General features: G+C 37.5%; 1 protein-coding gene across 19 annotated transcripts in view; it reads right to left on the bottom strand.

The window, feature by feature from the left end:
• Positions 1-13,323, bottom strand: part of SYNE1 (spectrin repeat containing nuclear envelope protein 1) — a 307,251-nt gene that overhangs the window by 72,110 nt on the left and 221,818 nt on the right. For 13 of the 19 annotated variants that reach the window (XM_084515528.1, XM_084515536.1, XM_084515535.1 and 10 more), the window contains 9 exons: positions 12,415-12,565; positions 10,006-10,140; positions 9,686-9,844; positions 8,785-8,994; positions 7,202-7,303; positions 5,513-5,632; positions 2,899-3,099; positions 2,054-2,227; positions 1,528-1,659 (listed from right to left, as the gene is read on the bottom strand). In XM_084515528.1, coding sequence (XP_084371654.1) covers positions 1,528-1,659; positions 2,054-2,227; positions 2,899-3,099; positions 5,513-5,632; positions 7,202-7,303; positions 8,785-8,994; positions 9,686-9,844; positions 10,006-10,140; positions 12,415-12,565 — 1,384 coding nt within the window. The remainder of the gene's footprint in view (positions 1-1,527; positions 1,660-2,053; positions 2,228-2,898; positions 3,100-5,512; positions 5,633-7,201; positions 7,304-8,784; positions 8,995-9,685; positions 9,845-10,005; positions 10,141-12,414; positions 12,566-13,323) is intronic. The other 6 variants (XM_084515529.1, XM_084515530.1, XM_084515527.1 and 3 more) reach the window with 1 other exon arrangement.

Raw genomic sequence — 13,323 nt, forward strand, 5'->3', positions numbered from 1 at the left:
AGACATTTTTCTGAAAACAAAACACCACAAACACAACTGAAGTATCTTGTGTATTACAAGACAAAGACAAAACACTAGACCAGAATTTTCATTTTGAGAACAGACTGAAAAAACAGGATGTGGCAAAAATCTATATTTAAACTACTAGTTCTTATTGCAGGTGAGAAAGAGGAAGACAACTTGGGGAACTTCAGGCTGTTCAGCCTCATCTTGCTCCCTGGAAAGATCATGGAGTACATCTTGGAATCCATTTCCAAGCACAAAAAAGAGAAAAAGTAATCAAGAGTACTCAGCATGGATTCGCTAACTTAACTGCCTTCTATGATAAAATTACTCTCTCTGTGGATGAGACAGACTTCAGTATGGCCTTTGATAATGTCTCTTTACAACACTCTCCTCTGGTAGCTAAGAGGGGGTTGGAGAAATGGACAGTTATATGGGTTACATTGCTGGTCTTAAAGAGTAATGATCAAAGGCTTGATGTCTGTCTCAGAGACAGTAATGAACAAGTACTCCAAGGACTGTTGATATTGGAGCCCAAATAACTTCAACATCTTAGTTAATGGCATGGATGAGGACATGGAGCATTCCTCAGTAAATTCATGGATGACACTAATATATGTGGAGTGGTTGACACACACATGAAAAGGCAGGCTCTTAGTCCAGAGACACTTTGATAAAAGTTGAGGTTGGAGGCAGCAGAAACCTCAGAAGGTTCAAATGAAGTAGAAATTTTGTACCTTGGGCAGAATAACCCTGTTTTTAAGTACAGGCTAGGAAGGGAACAATTTGTCTTTAATTTTGCAACTAACATAACAATGGCATCTATAACATAAAGTGCCATATCATGTAACACTAACATAACAACAGCATCATTAATAAGGAAAACCACAGCACTGGCCTACACTAGTAGGAATGTGGACAACAGACTTAGGTTATTTTCTTATCCCCATCTGTATTGTGCTGTTAAATCCTCATCTAGTGCATTCAATTTTGACCTGTCTTCACCTCCCACTACATTCAAGAAGAAGAAACTGGTTGGGGTCTGGTGCAGAGCTGTTAAGATGTTCAAGGACCTGCAGCACATGATCTTTAAAATGAGGATTAGGGAGGTATGCATGTTTTAGGTTGAGAAAGCAGAGGCTAAAGGCTAGTATAACAAAGACCTACAACTATTTGAAGCAGAATGTAAAATATAATGGACATAAATGTTCCCATATTATGGAGATAAATGCTCCTCAGTAAAGACACATAATATAAAAAGGATTAATGGCCACAAGCTGCAAGTTGGAAGGTTTAGATCAGACATTAGAGAAAACCTTTTCAGTAGAAGACTGTGCAGCACTGCAACTGGTCCCCACCTCATCTGTGGGATCTCTGTTATTGGACGTTTCCAAAACTATGGCTGATCCAGCCCATTATAACTGTCCTGCTTCAAGTGGGAGGTGGTACTCCCATGAGAATGATGACTTTCAGAGGTACTCTTCCACCTAACTTTTCCATCAAGAATGACTAAAAAGCACCAACCTGAAAAAGTGCAATCCGACCTCTGAGCTTGTCCTCCGTTTCTTCCACCAAACCAACAGTAGGGATATTACCTTCAACAGACTCCAGCTGTCTGGTAAGTTCCTGGTAATCTTCATCCAGATGCATCCAGGTCTACAAACGGAAATTACCCACACGTATGGTGATTACTGACCTGGGTGTCTAGAACATTTTATTCCTGAGAAAAATGCTATAGCTGTACTGTTGTAAATGTACATAAATAGCAGTACAAACATCTCGTGAATCTACAATAAAACACCATCTCTTCATCAAACCCAGCTTTTGGTCAGAACACAATTGTCATGTCAAGCAAAGTAGCTCTTTCAAACTTAGAGGAACACAATTGGTGTCACCTGACGTTCCCAAAACAGAGGTTACATGCTGTCCCTCGGTCTCCTGTGTATGAAAAACGGGACTGACATCCATTTTTGTCCAGGAAATCAACATTGTAGGATATCCTGGTTGTTGACTACAATAGACATACAGAAAATAACACAGAGATCCTCACCTCTAGAATGTATTCCAGCTCCACACCTCGTTTATGGGCCAGCTTTAATACAGCTGAAGCTTGTGTCATTAGCTCTGAATGAGACTGAGTTTCCTTCAAGAGGGCAAAGCTACTCATCTTTCTAAAGAGTGTTTCCGTAAGGATCATGTGAGACTCCAACCCCTGAAAATATTCCTGAGAAGTTTGGATGTGGGGGAGGAGGAGGATAGAAAAAGGAAAGTGCAATTGTTACATAATTCATTACCACTAAAACAATATCTTACGACAATAGCAGTAAAATCAAGTATCTGCAGACGTAGAAATAGGTAAACTTTTCCTTCCACCAACATTTCACAAAATCCATTACACAATATAAAAAGGACAATAGCTTTTTTAAAGAAAGAGGTCATCCTTTACATGCAAATTCTACCCTCTCATTCCATTAAAAAAATAGCTTAAATCAGATATAAACTACCTAAAAGTTCTGCCAAATAAAAAACTGTGGACTTGCTGTACATGGTCTTTCTATATTTTATGGGTGTTATTAGCAAACTTAAATTTCCATTAGAAAACAAATGGAGCAATGGAAGAAATTGCTAGGTAGCATAACAACCCAATAATAGGAACTTGCTATTAAAATGGTAAAGCTATTATGACCCAGCTGGTTTACCTGCAATACAGCATTGGAAAGTCATTCAGTCAAAATAGTTTGTTGATAACAATTTTAAAAAGAGTAATTTTAATATATCTTGATTTAACACTGACTCACCATTCAGAAAAGGTCCTGAACATTAATTCAAGGTTAGCAATTTATCATATCCAATCTTACAGTTGCGATTAGTCCTGAATATGTCACTGATTCTTACCTTATGTTTGTCAAGTAGCAACTGAACCTCTTCCTTAGAAGCAACAATCATTTTCTGGTCACCAACCATCTTTTCTTGGCCTGTTTCTACCAGGTCAGCCAGGTCCTGCAAAGCCCGTTCATACTGTCTCTTAAGAGCCAGGTTCTGGTTCAGGTCACTCCGTCTGGATCCAATGATCTTCATCACTTCATCATACGTATCCTTGGGGGAAAAAAGCAGCAGTAATGATCCTTATTTCCCACCTTACATATCTACCTAACAGCTACTTTAATTGTCAGTATATTCCATAATAGCATAATATCTCAGCTCAAAAAGACTATACAGATAGTCTTAACTCATAAATTAATAACTCAGCATTTAAAGAGAGGAAAGATAAGTAGCACTTGTAAGTATTTCAAGTGTATGCATTTGGGAACAAAATTAGCAAAGTCCCTAAGACTGGCTTTAAGAAGCAAAGAATTGGGGTAACTGCTCTTAAGTCATCAAAAAACAGCACAATGTGGCTGCAGGACACTGAAGATGCTGTTTATGTTTTGCTTCTTATATTGCAACAGGTTGGACTGATTCCATCACGGCTACAGGTTACAGGCATCTTGAAGCCAGGTTTATCTCCATTTGCTGCTGCAGAACAATCAGAGTTTAGAGTTAAACCCCAGATCTATGCCATAGCAGCTTATTCTTAGCAACAAAAGTACATACTAAAAATAAAAAAAGTGTATATTTCAGCATGCCAATTCTGTGAAATTCAAAATGAGCCAGCTGAAAGAACCTCATAGCTACTCCTCAGCTTGTATACATCAACCCCAGAAGTGAGAGCAACCTACAGATGTTTTCCTTCATATGAGCAGGACTCTTTACTTGTTTTGGTCTCAAGAATTACATTCTCAGAACATATATCTAATTGTGAGGATAACCCAAGATTTTGATGGGCAAAGACTTGTCTCATCTTATTGAAGACAAGGCATCCAAAACAAAATACCTCTAAGACCAGCCAGCGCTACAGCAAAGTACCCACCCTGGACTGAAGTTGTCTCTCCCAGATCTAGAGACAATTGTGAGAAACGTGAATGTACAAAAGCAAACGGAAGGCTTTTTTTTTTTTTTTTTTTTTTTTTTTTAATTGAGGTAAAGGGGAGAGGAATACGTACACATAATATGACAATGAAAACAAACAAACAAACAAACGAACAAAAACACCAAAAAAACAGGAGCCTCTTGGAACAAAAGGATAAAGAAATGAAATAAAGATGCCTTTTACACAAAATCTGTGTCATTAATTTTTAATTGAGATTACTGTTTTGCTGGCTTAAGTTTATGTTCCACGTTGTGTTGGCTTTGTCTGGGATGGAGTCACCTTTCCCTACAGCAGCCCACACAGTGCTGTGCTCTGCACTCGTAGCTGGAACAGCACTGATACCACTCCAGTGTTGTGTCTATTGCTGCATAGTGCTGGCACAGCATCAGGATTCCTTCCAAGCCCCCAAGAGCCAGCAGGCTGGGGGTGGGCAAGTGACGAGGAGGGGACATCGCCAGGGCAACTGACCTAAACCAATCAAAGGGATATTCCATAATACCTGATGTCACACTCAGCAATAAAAGGGGGGGCTCTCGTGGGGGAGGGGGCTGTTCCTCCTGAACAACCACTATGCATTTTGAGGCCCTGCTTCCCAGGACGTGGCCGAACATCGCTTGTTGATGGGAAGTAGAGAATAATATTTTTCCTTCTCTCTGTGCTTCCGCATGGACTCATTGTTTCTTTTTCTCCCCATTCTCTTTCCCTTTAATTAAACCTTTCTCATCTCAAACCTCGAGTTCTCTGTGTTGTATTTTCTCCCCCTTTCTCTTTGAGGAGAGGGGGAGTGAGAGAACGGTTGTGGTGGAGCTCAGCTGCCCACCTGAGTAAAACCACCACACAAATTCATCTGTTTTCTTTTTTTTTTCAAGATTATTATTACATCATTATAAAGAGTAAAATTCAGTCATAAACCTTGTCATCTTTCACTACCCTACCTCAGCAAGAAACTGCTGACAAAGAAGATTCAACAACCTTAGAAAAGTTCTGGATTAATTTACCCTACATATACATGTATGTCAGGGAATCCTACCACTTAGGTGTGTTCAAGACCATGTGTGCAGGAACATGAGAAAGTTTTTAAGTTTAGAATTATTTTAAGTTTAGCATTTTTGTGAAAGTGGAACATTTCCAGTTTCAGGTCATACTTAGCCTTTCTATACCCTACCCACTGCCATCTGCCTATTCCCCCAGCTTTACTTTTAAAATCAATGATGTGAGAAAGTTAAACCCCAAATCATGAGACAGTGGTGAGAACAGGGGTCAGTTTTCAACAAGCATTTATGTCTACATGTTTAACTTCATCCATTTGAACAGGGACTCGAAACATGTTTTTGTGTGTTTCTATAATGGATGCTACTAATAGAGGTTAGACAATTTAAATAAGCTAAAGTAGAAAAAGTAAATGAACAAGGGAGAAAGCTTTCAATCTATTGTACACACTGAAATGCTTTCCTAAACTGCCTTATGAACAACAAAAAGGAGCATACTAACACCTTTCATATCACTAGCCAGCTCTAGGGTAGAACTTATGAACCTTACCTGGAGCTTAGATAGCTCTTGCACAGCAGGCTGGTCAATTTGCAGTTTCTCTATACGCTTTTTTAATTCATTGATTCCAGCATCTAGTTCTTTCAAACCTTCTTCTGCCTGCAGTATGACCTGTATTTGAAAATTAAATCATTTAATTTGAATGTTTAATAACAAAACTGTAACTGTCGTACATTAATATTTTATTCCATTTTTCTGCCTGAAGTATTTATCAGGCCTCTTCATACAATGAATCTGATATGATGAAACTTTAGAGGATACTATAAAGAAAAAATTCTATACTACATGATAGGATTTAAAGGATACTATAAAGAAAAACTCAAAGTTGAGTGAGCACAGCTTGTTTTTTAAAATGAAATACATTTTTTCTTTTTTAAATCGTAAGCCGTTTTAGTATCATAAGCTCTTATACAAAACCTTGATGTGAAGTTCCATGCTATTAATTATACAGAACAGGTATAAAAGGACTCTTAGTTGTTCTAACACCACCTTAGAACATTCTTTGTAGTAGCATTTATTCCTGTCATAGCTGAGCACCAAGCAAACAACCATCATAGCAGAAAACATGCATGATAGTAAAAGAGCTTTGTGCAGTTCCTCTAGAGGACCAGAATAGGGGCAATATTACAGTCAAGGAAAAGGAATTGCACATCCTCTTTTACACTTGGGAAGCTACAACTTAAGCATATAAATTGGTCTTTGCAAGGATACACAGGTGACAATTTTTTTTTTGTTTGTTTGTTTTTGTTAGCATGTTGTTGAATGGTGTTAAGCTGTGACATGGGAGATTCAGGCTGGATATCAGGAAAAGGTTCTTCACCAAGAGGGCTGTCACACTGGAACAGCCTTCCCAGAGACGTGGTCATGGCACCAAGCCTGTCGAAGTTTAAGAGGTGTTTGGACTACGCTCTTAGTCATATGGTCTGAATTTTTGGGTAGACCTGCCAGAAGTTGGACTTGATGATTCTTGTAGGTCCCTTCCAACTCAGGATGCTCTATGATTCTGTATTTCCCTATTTGATAGGTATATTAATCATATAGAAATTAATTTTAAACAACCTTTCACATCATGGGCAATAGAAAAGAGAGAGTGCTACCTCTCTTGTTTATATATGATTTTTGTTGTTGTTGTTGTTGTTGTTTTTGTTTTAAATTTGATTATCAAATATAAGAGACTCAATACTTCTGCTGAAGCCAAGAATACTTTAGCTGAAGGATAAGTCTCTTCCTCCCAGTCCCCTGCTGGTACCAGACAAATGTAGCTCTTGGGTAATGAGAAGTCTCTGCAGAAAATAACCCTTAGCATACTTCATTTAATTATCTCATTGTTGGCAAAACAGAAACAAGGAAACAGAATATATTTTGTCATGTTTTAACTAATTATTCATCAGGCAATTCCTGATTAAAACAAAACAAAACCACAATTATTGTCTTCAATTAAGTAAGAGTCAAGATGCCGCTATAAAGCAATGACAAAGAAAGTGCCTTTAGTTTTTAATAAAGTATATGAAACAAACAATTTAAAAATAACTTTAGATATTTTTTTCAAATTGGTAGAAAATAGTGTATGCATAACCAGTTTAGACCATACAAAGCAACTGCTCTCTAGAATCCATTTATACCTTGAAGAGAAACTTTACATCTTACTTATTTTGCCAAATAATAGACAGTTGTTAATACCTGCATTTGTTCTGTTTCTGGTTTCTCAGCTGCCTCTGTTAGTTTCTGTAGAACCAAGTATTTGTTATCAGCTAGTGATGTAAACAGGATCTTCAGATCATTCTATAGGAGACAACAATGGCAAAAAATTATAGAAAATCTCTGCACAATGCAACCAAAAATGCCTTATGTTCCAAAAAGTTTAAAGTATTACAATGCTGCAATGTTAGCACTAAGGAATACAATCTATTCAAAACCGAAAGTGTCATAATTATCCAATGCAAAACATGCAACATAGCTGACAGTGGATAACTGGATATAAATGAGCAAAAAGTTAAAGCAACTCCTATTTAAAACAAAACCTATGAATACACTTCTGCTTTTCCTTTCCAGTTATATAATTAATAACCAAAGATCAGTTAGCTTTATTTATCAAAAATATTACTCTTCTGTAGTTTATTCAATCACATACACTTGTAGATAAGCTATATTTTATTTTTTTTAAGACAAGTTGTATTCATTACTAACTTCAGTAAATAAAACAATGTAGTAAACAAATCTTCCACACATTACAAGACCAACTATACATTACAACTTTTGCCAAGTTACTATTATTATTATTATTTATTTATTTATTTTTTGTTTGCCATGCATTCATCATAAACTCTAATATTGGTAAAATAGAAAATAATCACTCTTTTTCTAAGACTTCCACCATTACGAAGGTGTGCATTATTGAGCTTTTCATGCAGTAATTCTTTTAAATACTAAATCTCTGTGGTTTAACAGTAATGCATAGGAGTCTAATCAACTTGTCTCCTTTCTTCAAAAAAGAAAGGTCTGTTATTGACTTTTTTTTTTTTTTCCCCTGTCTATTACAAAGGAAAGTCTATGGAGTTTGGAAACAAATCATATATTAATACCTGTGAAATGATGTTCTTAATCTAATGACACCAGGAATCCAGGCATCTATTTTTATTTTTTTCCAAAACCATACTTTTTATTATAAGAATCGGAGAGAAGGTAGTGCTCAAGTAACATCTGAAAATATTTCTGAACTCTGAAGAGATTTCAAAATGTGAACATTTCTCCCATTCTCTTCTTTTTTTTTTCAGCTTCACTCAATATGAGTGAATATGCCTTGAGATATGAGTTCTCACAGAAGAATGGGATGGTCTAACAGTGTTCAGAAAGGTGGGAATCAATACTGTTTTCTATTTCATCTCAGATAATGAAAACAGTGCATTCTACCATTTATGAAATCACAAAACGTGTGGAGTAGAACTCTAAAGTTGCTTTTTCTCCTTTCAGGTCAGTAGTCAAGAAATTCTATTTATTGTATTGCCAACAGGGTGAGAAGGTATTGGATGGATGATCCCTTCTATAGGAATGTCATGAAACATGGGTCTTCTAGCAGGGAGTTTAAATTTTGGAAAATGTTTTACGTGCCAAGCTTCATAGCCTAAGAGAGAACTTAATTTTCAATAAAAAACTGTGAAAACCTGTTCTCTTGATTTAATACCAAAAGTTATCACTGAGAGTCAGATCCTCTATATCACCATTTTACACGTAACCCTGTTAATTCCATTAGATGGACATCATACCTTGAAAGTCACTATTTCCTGGAGCCTGCCTTTCATTTGATGACATCTCTGGTTTACTACTGACTCCAGTAAAGTCAGTCTTCCCAGGAGACAATCCAAAGTGTCTTCTATAACATCCTTGTTATCACGATTCTCTGGAAATGTCTGAGTAAATAAATTCTTGTTCTTATCCATTTCTTCTGTTATCTCTTTGATTTCTTTTGCAAGAGACTGATTTTGTAGAAAACAAAACAAAGTGACAATTAGACATTCTAGAAAGTGGGCAAACATATTGTCATAACCATTGCCCATCCTGCAATGATTTAGTGACTTTTTTACACTGTTAAGAAACAGACATTAGACAAAGTTATGCAACTATAATTTCTGAAAGACAAAATAATAATAATAATAATAATAATAAAATACTCTGAGGAACATGTCCTAAAACAAGGATTAACCTGCCCAAATGATCCCTCCCTCTGAATAAGGGGTTCAGGAAACAGAAATACATGTAGCTGCCGCCTTATGTCAACAGCTGCATGAAAAAGCTTTTCTTCCTCTCTCAATGTTCTTCCACATTGATGAGTTTGTACTGTTTCTATATCCCAGAGCTTTCCTCTTCCTTGTTTGCTTCATTTCAGTTTCAACAGGGTGGTGTTTGCTAATACTAAGCAAAGAAGTTAAACAGAACAAAGAGTTTAATTCTCTTCCGACTAAAATTTTGGTCAGATTCTGTTTTCTAAAACATTGTCTACATGCTCAGTAAAGTTATTTCTGCAAGTAGCAGTGTACTGCAGTTACATAGAGGACTATGACAGTTACATGTTACTTAAAGCCAATTCTAAAATTTTCCTTCTAAACCACTACATAAAATGTAGCCTTACTGTCAATCTAAAGAAAGTCCTATTCATGGATTCCTTACCTCTTGTTTGGAGAGGTATATTTCTGTTTCTTCCTCTGGTAGATGAGAAGTAGTAACAAATACCCGTTCTTCCACACCATCTAGCCATAAGGAGGTAGCTGTGACTCCATCATACAGCTTCTGTTCTAGATGCATTCTTTCCTTCTCCGCCTGTCCAGCCTGGGCCAAAGGAACCAAAAAAGTCCAGAGAAGAAGTACAAGACACTCTCTCTAACATCTAATATTAGGGAAAGGACAGGATTTCCTGGTGGGAACTAGAAGAGTTTGCATTGTAAATGTGTCTCTGATGAAAATCAGAGTAAAGATGATTTAAATGTTACCTCAGATGACACATCTTCAAAGGCCTGATTCAATTCAACCAGTACTGGTGACACGGATGATTTATCCTCATCCTGTCCTTCTGCTTTATACAAAGGCAGTCCAGAAATCAGTCTGTTTGGTCTGTGATAAAGCTGCCGAGAGATAAATAGTAATTACAGTGCTTCTACAATACAGGGCACAAAATTCAGCTATACAAGTTCTACTACACCAAGTAATGCTCATGGCCCTTCCACAACTATTCTGTCATGAATGTTCTTGTATAGAAGATTGATCAACAGGAGGTTCACTTCAAGTGTAAAATAAATAACTGCACTTAAAATAACCCACCATATAGCTATATACTGTTGAATGAATACAAGATATTTAGAACTTTGAAAGCTGAATTTAATACAGTGTGATAATAAAGAATAGTTGGTCTGGGTCTATTGATAATAAAATAGAAGATGTACAGTGATATAGGTCTTGGACTATTCTTAGTTTAGTTGGTGAATCTGTTCTTTTCAGTAAAAATTCCACGATTGAAATCATTTGCTTCTTTGTCACATGCTCACAATTTAATTGATAAACTCTAGGCAGGGGCTGGGGGACCAAAGTCCCTCACACTGTAAGAAAAAAGCAAGTTCAAGACCACCTGATGAAACTGAACAAGTACAAGTCTATGGGGTCCAATGACATGCATCGCTGGGTCTGGAGGGAACAAGGCTGATAGAGTTGTCAAGCCTCTCTCCATCGTATTTGAAAAGTCATGGCATTCAGGCGAAGTCCCTGATCACTGGAAAAAGGGAAACATCACTCTCATTTTTAAAAACGGTAGAAAGAAGGACCCAGGGAACTACAGACTGGTGAGCCTCATCTCAGTGCCTGATCATGGAACAGATCCTCCTGGAAGCAATGTCAAGGCACATGCAAGACAAGAAAGTGATGTGAGAAAGCCTGCATGGCTTCACCACGGGCAAATCACGCCTGACCAATCTAGTGGCCTTGTATGATGGAGTGACTGCATTAGTCAACATGGGAAGACTGACTGATGTTTTCTACCTGGACTTCTGTAAAGCCTTTAACATGGTCCTACACAGCATCCTTATCTCTAAAATGGAGAGATATGGATGTGAATGGTGGGCTATTTGGTGGATAAGGAATTAGCTGGATGGCTACAGCTGGAGAGTTGTTTATGTCCAAGTGGAAGACAGTGATGTGTCATGTCCCTCAGGTATCTGCCTTGGGACTGGTGTTTAATATCTTTATCAATGACATAGACAATGCAATGAAGTGTATCCTCAACAAGTTTGCAGAGGACACCAAGCTGAGTGGTGCAGTTGATATGATACAACAGAAGGAAGGAATGGCCTCCCAAAGGGACCTGGACAAGCTTGAGAAGTGGGCCCATGTGAACCTAATGAGGTTCAATAAGGCAAAATGCAAGATCCTGCACCTGGGCCAGGGCACTCCCAAATGAGTACAGACTAAGTGAAGAAGTCATTGAGAGTTGGCCAGAAGGCCAACTGTATCCTGGGCTGCATCAACAGAGGAGTGGCCAGCAGGTGGAGGGAAGTTACTGTCCCCCTCTGCTCTGCCCTCGTGAAGCTCCAGTTGGAGTACTGCAGCAAGTCTGAGACCACCAGCACAAGCAAGATGTGGATGTGTTAAGAGTGGGTCCCAGAAGAGGGCGACAAAGTTGATCCTAGGGCTGGGGCACCTCTCCTGTCAAGAAAGACAGAGATTTGGGGATGTTCAGCCTAGAGAAGAGAAGGCTCTGGGGAGACCCCACTGCAACCTTAAAGAGGGGTTATAAAAAAGATGGAGAGCAACTTTTTAACGATAGGACAAAGGGGAATGGTTTTAAACTAAAAGAGTTTAGATTTAGATTAGACATTAGGAATAAATTCTTCACCCAGTGGGTGGTGAGGCACTGAAACAGGCTTCCCAAAGAGTTGTGGATGGCTTATCCCTGGAAGTGGTAAAGGCCAGGTTGGATGGGACCCTGGGAAACCTGATCTAGTGGGTGACACGGCAGGGGTGTTCGAACTAGATGATCTTTAAGGTCCTTTCCAACCCAAGTCATTCTATGATACTATAATTCTGTGATTCTCTAAGCTGTCACTAGGGGTCAATTTTAGAGACACAATTTGTTACAGAATTATCCCAAATTACATGAATAGATCAAAATTTTGTCTAATCCTTTTCTTTCTAGCTTATTCACCTGAACAGTAGCGCAATTTGAATTACTTCGAACAAGAGCAACGCTAGTGCCAACATTTATATATATTTTTTAAATGTCAGAAAAAGAAATTTCTCCATATTCTTTGCACTAATACCATCAACTTAATTCATTTGCTATGCACATACTATAATTTGTGTTGCAATAACTCCTTTGACAGAGGAAACATAGAGAAATTAAAAATAGCTACCAACTGTTCTTGTTCTAAAGCTTTCTGGAGAAGCCTCTGCTTGTTGTTGAATTCATGGTTCAGGCTTTCCCATTTCAGCTTCAGCTGCTCTTCAGATGATGGTTTCTCGCCTTCCAAGCCCAATTCTTCAGAGAGTGTTTCAGGCTTCTCACTGTAATGGGAAAATACATAAAGTTTAAACAAAAACCAATATTTATAATACCATAATGTGTTTATTTCCTCTTTCAGTCAGGAAATTCTATGTTAAAGTTAAGCGCTACTTTTTAAAGCTTTTCCTTGTTATTTATTTATTTATTCCTGGGAGTAAGACAAGGCTTGTTTGTAACAGTAATTGATCTTGTCCAATGAGATAAAATGTGTTTTCTAACATGCTGTTAGAATTGTGAGTAGCCTGAATAAGTCAGAACTCACAAAACAGACTAAAACTATACCACTTAGGAATGCAACATTTAAACAAGCTTTACTTCAAAGCATGAAATAACAAAAAATTAATCCGGTTCCTTCCTCCTCTCATCTCTTGACATGCCAGACATACTTGGATATTTCAATACAGGACAAGTGTATGAATTTACACATGAAAGAGTTTTCATATGTAAAATTGTAATATGGTAAGCAGTTAATTAAACTATTCATTTTCTGATTTTTTTTTTCTTATAGTATAACGTCATGGAGAGAAACCTCAGACAAAGGGAGATACAAGTTAAGTACTTTTTAAGAATAAAACACATTGAATTAACACAAATTCCGAGGAAAACAGTGCATTCTCTATGCATAAATCTTGGTTCTCCTGTCTCACAAATCACCTTCATGTTCTAGCCTTTGGTGCTGAAATACATAGAGGAAGTATTTTAACTGAGGTGCTGATAACTCCTTGATTCTGAAACTGACAATGTCCATTCTGATTACCTC

The sequence above is a fragment of the Aythya ferina genome (assembly GCF_964211825.1).
Source record: "Aythya ferina genome assembly, chromosome: 3".
In the NCBI taxonomy this organism is placed as follows: Eukaryota; Metazoa; Chordata; class Aves; order Anseriformes; family Anatidae; genus Aythya; species Aythya ferina.